Raw genomic sequence first — 19,093 nt, forward strand, 5'->3', positions numbered from 1 at the left:
ATTAAAGGTGTGTACCACCACACCCAACTACTCTCTTTTTTTTATTTTAAGGACTTTATCACTTTTCTTTTCTCTCTCAAGCCTGCATATATTTTTAACACACTGTAAACCATTTAGAGGTTTTCTTCATCTTTGGCTCTCTCTTTACTGTATATCTCTCTTTTTTTCTGACCACATAAGTCTTTAATTTGCTAAGAAATATGGAGACAATTAAAACTGTGGCTTTGACCTCTGGATTCAGCCCATTCCTTAGCCTTTTGAAATTCCAGGCTCATGGCAGAGGTACCAGCCAGAATCATGTTTATTGCCAAAAATCTATGGTGTTTCAAGGTGCTTGCCAGCCAGAAAGCTGCAACAGTGTGTCCACAAGCAATACTCAAATGCTTTCTCTGTAGCCAGACATCTTGCCTCAAAGAGTCAGAGTTTTCACTGTCAGGATGGCCTAGAAAGCCAGCATTTTAAAATGGTGCAGCTTTTTCCTGCTGCTGCTAAAAACCAAAAAGCATGTGGTCAGCTTTTATCAACACCATTTAAGTGTTTCATGGCAGGACCTCTTAAAGAGCTGCAGGGTTTTACAGTTAAAGCTGAGTCAGGAAGTCTCTCTTAAATGAGAGTGCTTGCCTTTAGTAAGCAGAGTCCATCTGAGAAAAAGCTGCTATCAATAAGTCATGCTTAACTCTATTTTCTGTCTAGAATTATTTCTCAAGCTCTGTTAGGCTTTATGTGAATGCAGTTGTCCACATGGGTGCCATTTGTTGTCGGAGTTTCTGTCCTGTCTGGTTTCTGTCCTCCCACTAGGTCCCACAGCCATATAGCCCCAAAGAAATCACTTAGAAGTCTACATTAGTGATAAACTGATTGACCCATTAGCTCAGGCTTCTTATTAACTCTTATATCTTACCTTAGCCCATTATTCTCATATATGTTAGCCACATGACTCAGTAGCTTTTTCAGCGGGGCAGGTCACATCTTGTTTCTTTGGTTTCTGGACAGAACTGGGGAGCAATGGGATTCTTCCTTCCCAGAATTCCCCTGTTCTCTTTAACCCACCTCTACTTCCTGTCTAGTTATCCAGCCTATACTTCCTATCTGGCTACTGGCCAATCAGTGCTTATTTAAAACATAATTGGAAGAATATAGACAATTGTCACTTGATTGTATTTTCTGTTTGCTCAATTAATATTATCTCCCTTCTTAGGCCTTCAATGGAGTTGAAGATTAGATAGTCGTAGTTACTGTCCTCTTATGATCTAGCAAAGCTATTTCCAATACAAGACTTACACTCCTTAAGATAGAATGTTTATTAAAACATTTAGCATATGTTTTTGCTTAATATTGTTTATGCTGATTGTAATTCTAAACTTATACTTGATATCTGTTCCTAGTGTGTATTGTTTTGTATCAGGTTTGGAACTCTATTACTTAAACAAAAAGGGAAGATGCTGCAGAATCTCCTTCTGCTCCTTCAATCAATAGCCTTTAAGATACCAGCCCACTTGGGCATGGTCTCTTTTGCTTTAATAATAAAAGCAGCTGTAGCCCTGCTGTCTCTCTCTCTCTCTCTCTCTCTCTCTCTCTCTCTCTCTTGCTTCTGGCTCTGCTTCCGGCTACTAGACTCTGTTCCTGGTTGCACAGCGGGCAGTTGTCTAGGACAGTTATCTGTAAGTTTTCCCCTTAAATAAATAACCTTTTTATTAATCATAATTTCAAACTAGTTTGGGATTGTTTTGTGACTTATGTCTATATGTACCATGGCAACTATGGTAAAAAGAGGCTTTCTGGGAAAATGGCATCTCTGAGACAACAGGCTGGGGTCAGCCTTTTCTTGGTAGTAGTGTCTCAAGCATAGTCATATCCAACCTCAGCTTCAACAGGTATGAGTGAGTTAGTCCTTAGAGCTACTCACTTTTGTCTTTCTTCCATATGTGTTCTCAAGTTAAAGAAAATGTATTTAAAATCAAAAGAATCTTTTAAATTTACTCATGAACATTTGCCTAAGAAACAAAATAAATACTGAATCAGAGACAAAGTGTCAAGGATATTATTATTTTTATGTTCTTAAATTAAATACATATGGAAATACTGCTGAGGTGCATTAAAATTTTACTTCTAAAGAATTATGATCTTACAGAAAAGTCATTTTCATGAAATAAATTACAGATTTGTTATAGATTTTATTGTATGAGATATAGGGGAAAGGGGCCTTTGACTTCTTTTGAATGCTGACATTAGACTCATGGAGGCGCTTAAAATTCTTCATAGTGTGCTTTCTAAAGACCAGAACACCACAGTATGTGACAGAGGTGAGGCTGAAGCAAGAGACAAAAAATTAAAGACATATTAATTTTATTTATAATATTCACTGATCAGAAGAGTGATTTTAAAAATTTCAGTCAATTCCGGCCAATCACATTTTTTTTCAAATTTTACATGACAATCCTATTTCTTGTGAAACTATATGCTAGAAAACTGTAAGAATGAGGTCATATGTGACTGTCGAGAGGGAAAAGATTTCTCAACACTTCACAAAATGGTAAGGTGTCCCATGGACTTTCTGCAAGAGATGTGCCACCTTTAAGACCATGATAACAGATTAGAACCTTGTATGCTCTAAGATCCTGCAGAACATCCAGTTTCAGTGCTGTGGCAATCTGAGCACAGTTCTCCAGACAGGGGGATGCAAGCACAGGTCACCAAAATATACTCAATAAATTATGAGACCTGTGTTCTAATTTCAAAATACTTAAGAGCTGGTATTCCAGCAACACGTGGAGTTTCAAATTCCACTCCAGAGGAAAGCAGAACCACTTAGTAGGCTTTACTATGTTGATTGGAAGTGTCCATGCTATTGTTTTAGGTATAGGAATGAAATTTCAGCAGACAGACAACATCATCTTTCCAGGGACATCAACAGTGGACAGTTGCCACAGACCTAAGAGTGAGATGAGTTTTATCCTGAATGCTCTTTCTTTCTTCTCTGCCACCTCTAAGAACACCATGAATGCTTTGTTCTGGTATTGTACTGAAAGTAATCTATTGTTTCAAATAAAAGTGTCTTCATATTTCTCTCTGACTTTTAGGGTGCAGGCACTGATGAGAACTGCCTCATTGAAATATTAGCTTCAAGAACAAATGGGGAGATTTTCCAGATGCGAGAAGCATACCTTTTACGTAAGAAAATACATGAATAAGTATATATTATGTACATGTGCAATTACACTTTTCAAGTAACACATAAAAGTATTTCATTTTATGTATTTTAAATCATTTTAAGGCACCTGTCTGGTTTATTTCTCTGTTATTATGATAAAATACTGACCAAAAGTAAGTAGACAGGGGCAGATTATTTGAACTTTAAGTCCCAGTCCATCTATGATAAAAGTCAGTGCAGTAACTCAAACAGGAATCTGGAGGAAGGAAGTGAAGCAGAGATTATGCAGCAGTACTCCCTACTGACTTGCTTCTCCTGCCTTGCTCAGTAACGTATCTTGTCTAGCCCTGACCCATCTGTGCAGAGATGGCACCATCCACAATAGGCTGTGCCCTCCTACCTTGATTAGCAATCGAGAAAATTCCACTACAGACATGCTGACATGCCAGTCCGAGGGAATCATTTCTTTAAATGAAGGTCCCTCCTCCTAGATGAGTCAAGATGACAACCAAGATTAGGCAATGTTCTCTGACATTTGAAATATGACTCACTGGAATAGAATGGGATTTTTGGAAGCCCTGGAGTAGGTGGGAGGGTGGATGAGGAGGTTGATCAACAGGTACACTGTCATATACTGGAGGAATAAGTTTTGATAGCCTGTTGAACAGGGCAGTGAAGAGCAATAATAATAATGTATTTTATACCTCAAGGTATCCAACAGAGAGGAGTGGCTGCATCAAATAATAATAAATGGTGGACAGCATTACACAATGTACTCATGGGTTTTAACATTATATTGTACCATATAATGATTTTGATTGATACAGTTATGTATCAATCAAAAGACTAAAATATGGAAGCCAATAAATATAATGAATGTTAATCACTCAAAACCAATGTGTTCATTAAATAAAAAATAATTATTATTTTGCTGAAAATGGAATAATCCCTAGGAAATCAAACAAATTTTCCTTAAATGTGACTACAAATATCTATGAGGTAGTTGCCTTAGTATGACAGGAAGTGCCCCACACCTTGATTCAGACGTGTGTTATCCTTTACACAAAAGACATCTTGAGTATGAACAAAATACAGCAAGCAGTGACCATTGTTTAACAAATACACTTTCTTACTTAATATCACCATCCCTACAAATTACTTCAAAACTAAATGTTTTCACATTTTAAAATAAGAAGGTGATAATTCTTATATTAAAAAAAATGTGTAATGCCTTGATTTTTGCACCATTGTATATTGTGAACATCGAGAATTCCTTCCAGTCAACCATCACACTTCACAAAAAAAGAAAAGAAAAGAAAACCCAAGACTTTCTTAAGGGGAATGAAATAGGAACTTCCACTTGAAACATTAAGATAAGATGGAACACTTGGAGAGAATGGTTAGCCCGGCCAACAGTCTACAACATGGCAAAAAACAACCCCAATCTACAGAATGCGAGACTGACAAGTGGTTTCCAGTCTTCTTTTTCAATGTTGGCTCAAAATTAGCTCTTCAGTAAAACAGACCTAGGCTGATATACCATTAGAATACAGGTGTTTTGACATAGTTTGTGATATAAAAAACAGAAAACTGACTAATGTCATCCTCATCCTTAGCATTGAGTAGCATTAGCTATGTAAATCCCATTGATATGAGGTTCTGTAATAACCTTTTAACATGGATATTTTATTACTCAGAATACAGCAATAACCTTCAAGAGGACATTTATTCAGAGACCTCGGGACACTTCAGAGATACTCTCATGAACTTGGTTCAGGTATGACGTTACAAAACCATAATATGTACTCTTTAAAAATGGGCACATTTCATCCTCACTAAATATGACAGAAAATCCAGTTTGTTACAGTTCATTCATACATTCTATGTAACAGCATTTACTATCAGCCAAGTTTGAATCACTTAACTTAAAACTTGACTTACATATTTCATAAGTATGACTGTCAATTCTGTCTTAAAACATTGCAAATCTACTATGTTCCAAATTATTACAAACACATATATGTGCATAAATTATTATTTAGAAAACTTAGTATTTAACTTTCTATTTATAACTTGAATTAGAAATCAAGTCTAGATTTTTTTCCAACTAAAAAGTTTTATGTGTGTGGGTGTTTTATCTGCACATCACATGCATGCCTGGCGTCCACAGGTGCCAGAAGAACTCATAAGATTTCCAGAAACTGGGGTTACAGTGATTGTGAGCCACCATGTGGCTGCTGAGAATTGAACCCAAGTCCTCAAGAAGAACAGCTAATGTTCTTAACCTTTGAACTATCTCTGTTCAATCATGTATCCTTTTAAAAAATAAAAATAAAAAAAAAACCTAGTAGATGAGTTGAAGACATACTAAATTTCCTGGGCTGATACTTTGTAATTAGTGTTGTATGGCAAGTGGATTAACTTCTCATCTGATTCAGTAGAATAGTGTAATACAAATATTCATAGAAATGTTTTGTAAATAAAAAAACAAAGAACAAAAAATTAAGGTATGGGAGTTGAGATATATATATATATATATATATATATATATATATATATATATATATATATATATATATAGTTTAACAATAAAATGCTTTCCTAACCAGCGCAAGCACCTAGGTTTAAGGTCCAGCAGCATAAAAGTGTGTGTGCATGTGTGTATATGTGTGTGAACATGTTTGTGTGTGAGCATGTGTGTGTGTGTGAGAGAGAGAGCATGTATGTATGTGTATACATGCACAAATTATCCAAGAAGCCAGTACAATGAAATACAGAATTGAATTTCCTCCTATTGTATTTTACTGCCAGCAAAAGATCTCAATGCACCCTTTACAAATTCTCTTATATGATACATTACCAAAGAGGAACCTTACTTCAAATTAAAATTATATCTTTCCATTTATCTTCTTTACTATAATGACTAAATGGTATGCAATTATATCTATCCAATTAACATTTCTCAGCAGCATTCCACAAATTAATTGTAATAACAGTAATATTTTAAAGTATAATCATCTTTTAGTTTTATGTCTGCCTTTGAATGTTCATATCATCCTGTCAAGGATATGTGTTCAGTAATTCAAGTAGAGCTAGTGTTTAGTACTTAAACAGTAATAAAAAAGTACAAAGCCTTGCAGGTTCAGAAGACATCTTGAAGACCGTGAACTTTTCTTTCAATTTAGGTAATGTGTGTTGTGGTGTGGATGCTTTGGTATGTATGTTATACTGATTGTGTTCTGGTGTGTGTATGTGTTATAGTGTGCCTAAAGGAAAACAATAATTTTTGAATCTGCAAGCTTTTCCTTTATAAATGAAAAATATCAGCCCAGCAATTAGCAAAATAAATTAACAATCCTGAAAACTTGGAAGAATGATGACCTCTCTGGTCACAGTTAGACTCATGCACAATTACCCACACTCCAAACTTTTTGAGATATATGTTTTAGATTATTTATTTTTGCATTCTTGGATCCCCATTATGTCTCTTTATTTCATAACTGTAAGTCTCTTAACAATAAAACAAGCCAATTATTACTGTAAGGTCAAGTTATATCCTGTTCTTCCCTTTCAAGTACTCTGCAACTCTCCAGTCACATAGTTTGGCTTTTACAAGGATTTCCCCCTTCTAACTCTTAAAAGAATCAGATTTTTAAACTTCCTCTCTCTTCTTTAACTTCAGTTTGCAAGATAACTAATTTCTTACTGAGTTCAGTTCCTGTTTTTAACGCCTGCTTAAAAGCATAGGACAAATAAATTCCATTTCTCAAGGTCACGTGAAGACCTGAACAGCTGGTTCTGATGAGAGCTTCTCCCCCACGGTTCAGGCTCCTTCCCTCATTTTATCTACACATTCATTAAGTCACTTCCCCTCCAGAACCAACAACACAGTGGAGGGTTCTGCATGGGACATTTGGAATTTTGTTATATTGGGTAAAGTTTTTCCTCTTAATTTTAATTAAGATATTCTCTAAATTTAGAAGGAAGATCACTTTTTTTTACTGTAAGGTAATGATGCTATGTAATGTAAATTAAAATGAGAGTTTCCAGAGATTCTTCTATATAGCTGAATTATAGTTGATCAAGAGGAAAAGATAATCTATCTATCTATTTATCTGTCTATATGTCTCTCTATCTATGTTGTGTGTATGTGTCTGTGTGTGGGTGTCTATCTGTGTGTGTGTTTGTGTCTGTGTGTGTGTTTGTGTCTGTGTCTGTGTGTCTGTGCATGTGTCTGTGCGTGTGTCTGTGTCTCTCTGTTTGTGTCTGTGTGTGTATATGTGTCTGTGTATCTGCATGTGTGTCTGTGTGTGTCTCTGTATGTATGTCTTTGTGTGTAGGTGTATGTGTGTCTATGTCTGTGTATTTCCGTGTGTCTGTGTGTGTATGTGTCTGTGTATGGATCTGTGTGTGTGTGTGTCTATGTATGTGTTTGTGTCTATGTCTGTGTGTGTGTCTCTATCTGTTTGTGTGCCTGTGTGTCTGTGTATGTGTCTATGTATGTGTCTGTCTGTGTGTGTGTGTTTGTGTATTGGTATGTGTGCTTTTCTGTGTCTGTGGAGATAGGGGCTGAGTGGGTGTGTGGTGTAAGGGATTACTTTGACACTGAATTCCACTTAATACAATTTTAGATTGATAAGATAAATTATTGATTCTTAAATTTAATATCTGGAGTATGAACATGAGCATATTCTCTCTTCCTCTATCTCTGTTTCTCTGTCTGTCTGTCTGTCTGTCTGTCTCTCTCTCTCTCTCTGAGTATGTGTGTGTGTGTGTGTGTGTGTGTGTGTGTGTGTGTGTGTATGCCCTGGAAGTAGCATGAATTATAGTAAAATTTTCAACATAAGAAAATGAGTGTGACTTGAGCCTTAGACTTTTCAGGCAGCAAGAAACAGTTTACTTAATTTACTGCTTTACCAAAATGTTCTTACTCTTTTTTATTTTTTTAATTTTACTTGTTTCTTTTCCTTAGCAGTCTATACGTAAAAACAATATTTATTTAATATTATATACTTCCATAGTTTCATAGTACTATTCTCAAAATGCTAAATACAAAAAATGAAAGCAGTGCATATCATGGGGCTAGTAAACTCAGACAAGAGAAAACAAATTTCCCTAATATATAATTAATTTGTCTCATTTATTTATAGTGCTTTTGAAGGACAGACATTCTATGATGATTCAGAATGCTTACTGTATGACTTCAAATAGGATTTTAGATATTTTAAAAATTTTTACTGACTTTGATTACACTTAGTGAAGATTTTACTTGGAACCCCTGATGTAGAATTTATGATTCCGTAAAGTTATTTGGTAAGTTGAGAGTCAGTTAGCTATGTAGACCAATGTTTATGGAGCATATTTCTGCTGAGAGACTACGTTGTGAGCTAATAGCCTCTAACCTCAGAGCCGTGGAACACTCCAATTCAGATTGATCTCCCCTACCCTTTACTCTAACGCCGTCAAGTAGATATGCTGTTTCTGTTTTTCTGTCTTTCTCTCTATTACACATGTGCCTGCATGCACGCACACACACACCAAAGGATATGGATAGATGATAGATGATTAGATAGATAAATAGATAGATAGATAGACAGACAGACAGACAGACAAAGTGGTTATCTTTTCCTCTTTCTCTATTATAATTCAGTTTTATATCCTTAGATTTATCACTTGACTTAAATTTTGAGACTTAGATTGCTACTCACCAAATTCATGAATATGAGTTAATTCTTCTTTCAGTTCTTGCACAGTGCAGATATTCATTCTTTCTCCAATGGTGGCAATCACAACATCACATCCTGTGTGCACCCTCATTTTCAGAATTAAAGGAAAGGTTGTTCACAGATTTACTTCTTCAAACGTTAAAACTCAGATACACCTTTTCAGCATATGAATGAAGACAGGGACTTAGAACATAAGAACTTGAAGGTATTTGTGAGCTGCAAAGGGTGAAAATCACTGCTATGATTTCTGGGAGGAAAATCTTGTACTTTGTCTACACAGGGTTTTCTGCCAAGAAACAACTGAAGGGGAACACACTCATCTAGAAAAAACTGATGCCAGTAATTAAACTGTCCCACAACACTTCCTACAGGCTTTTAGTACTCTTTATTGATGGAAGGTCTAATTATCTGTCAAGTAAAGAAGGATTAGTCTCTTGGAGATTAATTAATCAACATGTGCAAATTACATTGTGGATAAGTATTTTCTCAAAGAGATGGGAAGCAACTTGATTAAATACTCCAGGCTCACTCCTCATCTTGGCCCACAGGATTCTCTGGAGGGCCCTTTCTCGAATCTGCACATTGAGGCATCGATGGAATTACCTCCTTTTGTTATCAAGAGTACTCAGTTTTTCTGCCTTTAATTTCTCTTTTTTATCTTTCCCCTTACTCAAATCCTATTCTCACATACAGATGGATACCACTGCAAGCTAAATGTACAATATTATGACCTTTCTAAGCAAAAGCTCATATAAATAGAACTGTAGAAATTCTCTAACTAGTTCTCCCATTATTTGCAAGTGAAGGACTTTAGCCGCATAGTTAAAGACCACACTTTGAAGATCTAGAAAGCAAATATAAAAGTCTGCCATCCAAAAGCATTCTTTGCCTTACCTAGGAGGAGCTCCTTGTTACTTACAATATGACAAATATGATTTCTGACAATATGGAATCATTGGAAAACAAAGGAAACAAAGTCTTTAGGTCTTATGAAATTCACATCTATCACAGCAAATTAAACTATTAGACAATAATAAATAAGGACTTAATAAAGAACTTTTGAAAGTGATGAAAAATGTATCCAATCAGGAAGTGGGAGACAGAAATTGTAGGGCTGGGCAGAGTGGGTAAGTTGAATTGTTGTATAGACTGGACAGAATAATTTTTAATGAAACCAAGGCAAAGAAACAAAGACTACATGAAGCCGAGTAATGAAAGCACTGAGGGGAAAAAAAAGACAAAATTACAACAAAGCCTGCCAAAACTCAAATAAGATAAAAATTAACAGTTACTGTGATAACATTGTCAAATAAATAGTATACATTCACAGAAGATATAATGCTTTAATTATATACACTTTTTTGTAAATTAAAATTTTTAGAAGAAATTTGAAATAGAGCCCAAAGATATTGGTTGTTAGAAATGAATTTCCATATGATAAACTAGATCCCATTGATATTTAGTGATTGTCCTTCTCTAACTGTTAGACCAGAGACAATTGGTCTTAATAATTCTAATAATTATTAATTAATTATATATTAATATATTTAATATATTACTATATATTATAATATATAATATAATATATATTATAATTAATATAATTATATAATAATTCTAATAATTCTATAATTGTCTTAATAATTCTAAGATCATTTATTCTTGTACCTCCAAAATAGAAATGTAAGACCGCTAGGGATCTTGCACTGCCACACATTCATAACTTAAAGATAAAATGACACCCATAATCCCCCTGGCTAGTAAAATCACTTTCGTGTCTTAGATGTTGTCTCCTGTTTCTAAATTTTCAGGACTACAAATTTAGTCATTAAAAATGTGAGACTTATTTCTCTATGAATGATTATGCTTTTCTAGATGTGTCTAGGTATGTGTTAGCAAAAAATAGAGTGCTTAATATTTAATTTAATATGGCAAATTTTATCCATTCAATACTTTGAGCAGTCAAACTGTATGTATACATATTCAATTTCTTTGATAATTCTATTGAGTTGGCTACTCAATTCCATGTTCTTTCTCCAACACTTCCCTCCAAGAAGCTACTAGGTAGAAATGTAAGTATATGTGATTTATAGGATAGGATGTCTTGGCAAAGGATAGTTTCTCAAACAGCATAGATATTTTCTACATCCTTTATGATCTTGACTGTGAAATTACAGGTCTGAAAAACCCTGAATAGATGATGTAAGGTTTTACTGTTTATGAAATATGTGGAAATTTCTCAGTACAAACTCTACAAACAGACAGCTAGTTAGCTAAGGATGCTATCTCTGTTTGTTTGGTCAAAGCTAATTTAGTCTTACCTTACCATCTTAGCATCTGAGGAGTCCTGCCTAATGTCCAGCCTTGTGTCCTATGAAATTCTAATCAATGTTTTCTCATTACAACCTTTGAATTACTGTCCTTGAAATGATCATAACCAACACCATTATTCAGGCTTTGCCACCCGTTCCTTAGCCAAAGTGTTAGTTCCTCTAACAAGAAGCATATAAGAAAATTGAGGTACTATTCATGTTATTTAGAAGTTGAGACTAATTCAAAGCTAAATCTAATGTTATCCACGCCAGAGAGACACATGCACACACATGCACACACATACACACACACACACACACACACACACACACATACATACACACCTTCTGATCTCACTGACTTCACTGGCATGAGGGCTTACATGGCAGAGAAAGGCACTATATCCTTAGTTTTCTCTTATACTTAGTGATTTCCTTTTCTGTATTTTAACTCAAAAAAAAAAAAAAACGAAATTAACTCTGATCACAAACTTCTCCCATCTCTCTGCTGTCTTGCTTGACCCTGGAGATGACTGGGTCTTGTATTGCTTAGTCCTCCTTCCTTCTGTTTGGAAGGTCAAATGGATTCTACTGTTTATATGATAGAGTGGGGATTATAAAATTTTACAGAAATTTTTCATTTGCAAAGCCTATACTTCATCCCTATTTGGTTGTTATATAAATCCTGTTTACAAGCCAGATACTACTATGTCTGCACCACTGCATTAACAGTCTTAAACTCCATCACTACTTCCTCTGACAAGGGATGTTCATCATAATGAAACAAAATACATCATAGAGATAGGAAAGGAAAAATCACCTCAACGTTTTTCACAAAGTTCTTTTGCTGCAAAGAAAAACTCAAAAGGAAACTCCTTACAAAACTACACACTAATTCCTCACATGTTGAATTATTCAAATGAATAACAGAGATTGCAAAGGAGTCACCACTGTTTGCAGATTCTGGGATTTTAGCCCCAAGAGTCCTCTATTGCTGTTTGACGTTTTGATTGCATTCTGATGCTCTGATTACTGACAGCAAAGTTTGTTTTGAATAAGAGGGCAGAGTTAGCTGTCCAAAAATGATTATAGATTTAAAAAAAAAACAACAGAGGACAGATAGAGAGACAAGAAGTAGTTGGGCAGGGCTAGAGAGGGTCTTGGACCTTTTGGATTAAGGAGCTAAAGAGATAGTAGGTCCCTGGTGATTTCTCTCTCACTTCTCACCACAATATTTGACACCCGATTTTTTATTAATAAAGAATAATCAGATAAATGCTTCAATCTATGTTCTGTATATTGAGACCATCTAAAAGACCATCTTGCTTGTTTCCCAGGGAAACAGAGAGGAAGGATATGCAGATCCCGCGATGGCTGGTCAGGATGCAATGGTAACTAACTCTAGCTGTCCCCTTGACTAATAGAGCTTTTGATAGAGCGAATGGGACTGGTTCTGACTCCTTCCTAACTGTGTGATGTTGCAGGTCCTGTGGGAATCTTGCCAGCAGAAGACTGGGGAGCATAAAACCATGATGCAGATGATCCTATGCAACAAGAGCTACCCACAGCTCTGGCTGGGTAACTAGAAACAGGCTTTCTTTAGCTCTTTAACCAATTGACTGGCAAACAAGTAACTAGGATGAAAAAGGGACTGTCACTTAACAATAGCAAAAAGCCAGTTACTGAGTTATGTCTATACAGTATGCTTCATTTAATGCACTGCTAAAGAATAAAACTTTACCACTAAATTTTCTTCCAATAAATGAATCTCACATCTTTCACATACAGACTTTTAAAAATTACCTATACCAGGTACTTAGACTCTTAAAAATTACCTATACCAGGTACTTTCTTTATATTGTGTCTTGAATAATCTCCAGTGAGCATACTGTGGCCAGTCCTTGAGTCAAGGTCTTTGTTATAGACATTGTGATTTATGAAATACCCATACTACCTATTGGTCTTTGAGATGTGGTCACATTAATCTACAATTGACTTTCTCCAAACTCTGCACCTTTCCTTTGCATTATTATAAAACAGATTAAATACATTTAAATGAAAAGCAAATTTTCTATCAGTTTTTTAGCAATGGCCTACTGTAATTAAACTACGCCTCTTTTACTTTATGTGAGTTAATAATTAGTACTCACAGTAACAATGCTTCTTCATATCTAATTCGAAATGGCTGAAAACTGAATATTGCCAAGGACAGGGCCAACTGAGTAAACTTTTTTAAAAGAGAATTTATTGAACATTATTTTATGTTAGTAAATGAAGCTGCTAATGGTAATCTTTTTATTTTTTTTCTTTTTATTAAAAATTTCCATCTCCTCCCCTCCTCCCACTTCCCTCCCTCTCCTCCCACTCCCCCTTCTCCACCCTCTCCTCAAAATCACTTTTCCAAGCTTTATTCCTAAACATCACTCAGAGTACTTTTGTGTTTAGCTTTCATATTTAAGCTCTAACAGAAAGTTTCCTGTTGACAAATAAATTTAGACTGTCAATTATATATGTCTTATGGAAATGTGTCATAGACAATAGCTCACTCTGTGGCTTCCCTCCTTCTAAATCAGTTTTTGAGTCATTGAGTCCCAGTGGGGGTAACCAATGTTCTACAGCTCAGAAATAGCAGGTCCCCAGACTCCATGGTTCATGCGAGTTATAGCATCTCATAAGATCTATACTTATTGCAAAGAGTAGATTCTTTGCCACAGTGGGTAGCAACACTAGGAAAAGCTGCAGGTCTAAACCTTTATATGTATAGTAAAATAGCTATGGTTTAAGGTTTAAGTTTATGATATTTATGAAAATCTCTTTTGAATTTCATAAATTTCTTGCAGTTTTCCAGGAATTTCAAAATATTTCTGGCCAAAGCCTGGTGGATGCCATCAATGACTGTTATGATGGCTACTTCCAGGAGCTGCTGGTTGCAATTGGTAAGCTGTATTGTTTTATGATGAACAAGAGACCTTTCATTCCACAGCGACAGTCAATACTGACCAGTTCTGAATGGATTAAATGTACATGAGTAGGATTTATAAAATACTTTTCTCTATGAAATTATTTGAAAGTTCTATGAACTCAGGAGAGTCCATGAGCTAGTGGTTTGATGCAGTGAACTGGCAGCCTGGAGACATTACTGAACTACCGTAATTCCCTAAAGTAGGCTCAACTTTTGTATGACGGAAGAGAAGACTCAAATGTCCTGTCCCAGAAATGAACTTGTCATAGCTTTAAGTCTATGTTAGGGTCATTGACATCCACCCCTTTTTCAGGGACAGATAAATACTAACGGTGTATGACTGTGTTCTTGTCTCTGAGAAGAGGGATATTTCAAATTTTGCTTTGATTATTTTTATTATCTTACTGCCTTTAATAAATTTACTTTTAGGAACAAATCATATTATCACAAAAACCCTAAATTGTTGATTAGCAGTGAGTTCTACAGACATTCTTCCTGAATGTTATCTAAAATAATATGCCCACTGTAGAAAAGGCCATTGCTCATATTCACAGAGACTATTCCAGTGTTCATGTTTTACCACGTAGTCTGTGGCTTTCCCGCCCACACTTCAGGAAAGGTACATGAAGAGTCATTGTGAAATGCTCCATAATAGGTTCAGAAGACAAACACTTCGATGGGTGCTGAATAAATCATTGTTGTCAATTTTCCATTTGAAGAAAGTCTTGACACAGAGCTGAGAGGTCACAGCATTTTTATGAATTATCCAGTAAGCAAATATTCTAAGAAAATGATTTGGTGGGTTTTATGAGACCCCTAAAGATAAGTGATGGAGTTCGTTTTTAGTATGAATGCTTCTGAGAAAGAAGTACATTTTTGTTCTGTCATATTCCCAATAGATTTAATAGGCATTTATCACATGTCAGCTAATTAGCAACAGAGTTGGAATAGAACTCAAATTGTTGAAATCTCAAAGCAGGCAAACAGTGGATCTGAGGGGAACAGAGAGTGGACATCAAGAACACCAGGAAAGACTTAGCTGGTTCATTCCATCAATCAATATTGAATGACGGCTTACTGTTTCGCTAATTGGGTACTTGAGGTAGAATATAAAAGCAACAAAATAAAAATAACAACAGATGTCCAAGCACCCTGGGAACTTGCCTTCTAGAAACGACTTAAGATTATTAAGTTATTAGGTCTACTTCTCTCCGTAATAAAAGTCAGATAAAGATGAAGATATGGTCTCATGATCAAAACAATTACTTAAACTGAAGAAAAGCTAATAAGATTTTATTTTGATGAAACAATATAGCTCTTCATTTATTGCTTATGTATGCAATGAATCTATGTACTTTTTCAAATGTGACTATTTGATGGTCTACAGTCTCAACTGATATCCACAGGGAACTCTGTTGGGAAGGTTCCAGGCTGTTTAAAGCCATGGCAAGCTTAGTCAAATAATATCTAACACTAGAGAAGAACACTTTACGTTTGTTACAGCTTCTCCTTAAAGGACCTTTCATCTGGTTACAAATCTATAAGGAATCTGATGCCACTCAAAGAGCTCCTGGTCTAGACTGGTTTTAAAGACTACATGAGTAGGCGGCATTTAGGAACATAAATAGATTGTATGTGTTAACTTTTTAATATTTAACACAACATTTTCTGGTTGCTTTTTGAGACAGGGTTTTTCTGCAGATTTGGAGCCTGTCCTGAAACTAGCTCTTGTAGAACAGGCTGGCTTCAAACTCATAGAGATCTGCTTTCCTCTGACTCCCAAGAGCCGGTAGTAGAGGCATGTGCCACCACCAACCAGTTTAGCACCACATTTTTAAAACAAATAGTAATAATGGTCATATGTTTAGTTTGGTCATATGTTTTTGTTTGTCATTTTAAAATACAGTGTTGACAGTGTATATTTTTTTAGTAAAGTATTGCTCATGCTAAAATTATTCTAAGTATTGAAATTGTAATGCAATGCCATTATTCTGGAAGATTATAAAAGTGCTCTATTTGTTCTTTTTCTCAACTTCTGAAGAATTACATATTATTCAAATATTTTCCTTGCTCTCTACTTCTCTAGTTCGCTGTGTCCAGGACAAAGCAAGCTATTTTGCATATAAATTATACAGAGCAATCCATGTAAGTATAACACATGTCTTAAAATTCATCTAAAATTAATACATATTACTTTTATTTCAAAGAAATTGTTTAAGTAAAAAGAAGTGAGTTAAATACCAAAGCAAAATTTATCAAATAAAGATAAGCCACATAAGACATATGTGACATATGAGTCATACAGCATAAGCACATAAAACATATGGACTTCAGGGCATATTTCCATCAGGCAGTTTAGAGTCTGAACATTTATATAAGCCAATAATTCATATGCATTCGAACATAATAAAAGACCCTACATCACATATATATAAACACAGACTACATGGCAGAAAATGCCAAATATTGTACACTCACAGCCCGAAAGAAACCAGTTATAGTTTTTGAAGTTTGGAAACAAAATATTGGTACTTGTTTTTAGTGTACAAGTACTTTATATTAAAAATACTATAAAATATCATTAAATAACAATAAAGCCAAGAGCCATTCTTTTTCGTAAATAATTGATAGTGTTATCCATGTCTTAGTGTGATGTTCAATAGTACACACTGTAGTTGTTCATGCTATAGTGAGGGATTCAGTTGTATACGCTGCACCAGTTCAGCTTAAAGACACAAACACTTAAGCTCATCAGATAAGGGATCCTTTCTCCATCATATTCTGACCTTGTCTTAAAGAAGAAAAAGGTTGGACTAGTGAGTTGGGTCCATACCTCCATCTGAGATGGCTCTTGCTTCCAAGCCTGACAACCTGAGTTCAATCACTGTCACCTATGTAGTTCAAGAAACAACGCCAACTAGTTGACCTTTGACCTCCAAAGGTTTACTGTGGTATACACACACACATGCACACATACAGACACACACACACCAATGCACACATATACACACACTCAAACACACAACACAAGGACACACACAAACCAACACACCTACAAATACAACACACATAAGCACACATAAACGTACACATACATACTCATAAAAACACATACACACAAAAGCCAACACATATACACATATATACACACATAGAAACTGAAGCACATAACATACATAAACACATATGAACACATGCACACACACAACATACATAGACACAAACATGCATGTACAAATATACAAACACGCATGTACATACACATGCAAGTCAACATACCTACACCCACAACACATATAAACACACACAGGCACACATAAAGAAACATGCACATACACATATAGACACACATTAACACATAAATAATGTAATAAAAGTCTAAAGAAAATATCTACATACATATATCATAGACCCTTGAAATAAAGAAACTTTTAGTAAATTTCATAGTATAGTGATTTGAACAAAGTATCTAAAATTTTAATGATCAGAATGTGTTGTTTATAAAACAATTTATTTCTCTGTAGTAAATATTATTTGTACAAAAGAGCATGTTTTATTATGATATTTTCATGCATGTAAGTAAAGTATTACCAAAAACATTTTACAGGCCAACTTCTTGATATTTCCCAGCACGTTGTGGAATTATGCTAATAGTTAAGAACATTTTTATTATGTGTCTCCTACATAAGAGTTGACTTATGCATAAGAATCTACATAGCATCAGAACTCAAGAGAAAAATCATTGTAGCTTCTTTGTCTTGTGCAAAATAGCATCTTGAGCAATGCTGCAAGATAATTCAACAATTTCTCTCCAATAAGCCATGACTGAGATGCCAGACTAAAGCTTCCCCTGTGAATTATCCTGGGCAAATAATCATTTTTTTTATTTCAGTTATGCTCTGATTGGGTGAAATTCATTCTAATGACTTATAAATTAAATCATAACCCTATATGTTATAGGCAAAAAATTCTTATATTGACAAATAGTTTGCAGTTAAAGTAGATTACATATATGTAATCCAAAATGCTTTTTATAAATTAGATCACTGCTTGGCCCATTAGGTTTAGCTTCTTATTTGTTAACCCTTGCATCTTAATTTAACCTATTTCTATTGATCTGTGTATCACCACAAGGCTGTGGCTTACCAGGTAAAATTTCTGCATGTCTTACTCTGGCAGAAGCTCTATGGTGTCTGACTGACTCTGCTTTCTTCCTCCCAGAATTCAGTTCCATCTTTCCCACCTACCTAAGTTCTGCCCTATCAACAGGTCTTGGCAATTTCTTTATTAACCAATGAAAGCAACACATGGACAGAGGATCTCCTATACCATTTTCCCTTTTCTATTTAAACAAAAACCAAGGCTTTAACTTTAACATAACAAAACTACAATAACAAAACAGGTATCAATCAAGAACTACTGTTACAATATTTGTATCTGCTTTATCTTTTATCATAACTAAGGAAACTATAACTATAACTTCTTCAACTCCATCAAAAACTCTGGAAGGATATAATATTACCTAAATAAACAGGAAGTGCATTGTAAGCAACTTCTAAAACTTAAGTTTTTCTGTACCATTGGGGCATTCATATTCAGGCCTTCCAGGCCCATGGTATACATGGTATACAACAAACTTTTTTATGAAGAAGGAAATTTCAAAGACAGTTTAGGCACTTTCTTCTGTATCCTACAGAATATCTCGTAGACTCTTATGTGAAGAAGGAACTCCTAAGGATCCTCTCACCTTTAGGAAAGTTCAGCAGTCATTTATCTGTGGACCCTGCATATTCAGTCAAGAGCAGTTTCTTGCCCAAATGGCTAACCAACTTTACAATGAGCGTCTTTGACACCCATGTTCCTCTTGTAGTAGATTGGTTCTGCCAAGAGCAGATGTGTCTCTATGTCATGAAAAGTTGTTAGTTCTTAAACATTTCAAACT

General features: G+C 35.1%; 1 protein-coding gene across 1 annotated transcript in view; it reads left to right on the forward strand.

The window, feature by feature from the left end:
* The window catches only part of Anxa10 (annexin A10), a 160,688-nt gene that overhangs the window by 137,595 nt on the left and 4,000 nt on the right, over window positions 1-19,093 (forward strand). The window contains exons 8-13 of the mRNA XM_087901193.1: window positions 3,081-3,171; window positions 4,849-4,928; window positions 12,527-12,580; window positions 12,674-12,767; window positions 14,030-14,125; window positions 16,238-16,296. Of these exons, the coding sequence (XP_087757319.1) occupies window positions 3,081-3,171; window positions 4,849-4,928; window positions 12,527-12,580; window positions 12,674-12,767; window positions 14,030-14,125; window positions 16,238-16,296 (474 nt within the window). The remainder of the gene's footprint in view (window positions 1-3,080; window positions 3,172-4,848; window positions 4,929-12,526; window positions 12,581-12,673; window positions 12,768-14,029; window positions 14,126-16,237; window positions 16,297-19,093) is intronic.

Source organism: Myodes glareolus, chromosome 23 (assembly GCF_982192425.1).
Source record: "Myodes glareolus chromosome 23, mMyoGla1.1, whole genome shotgun sequence".
Classification (NCBI taxonomy): domain Eukaryota; kingdom Metazoa; phylum Chordata; class Mammalia; order Rodentia; family Cricetidae; genus Myodes; species Myodes glareolus.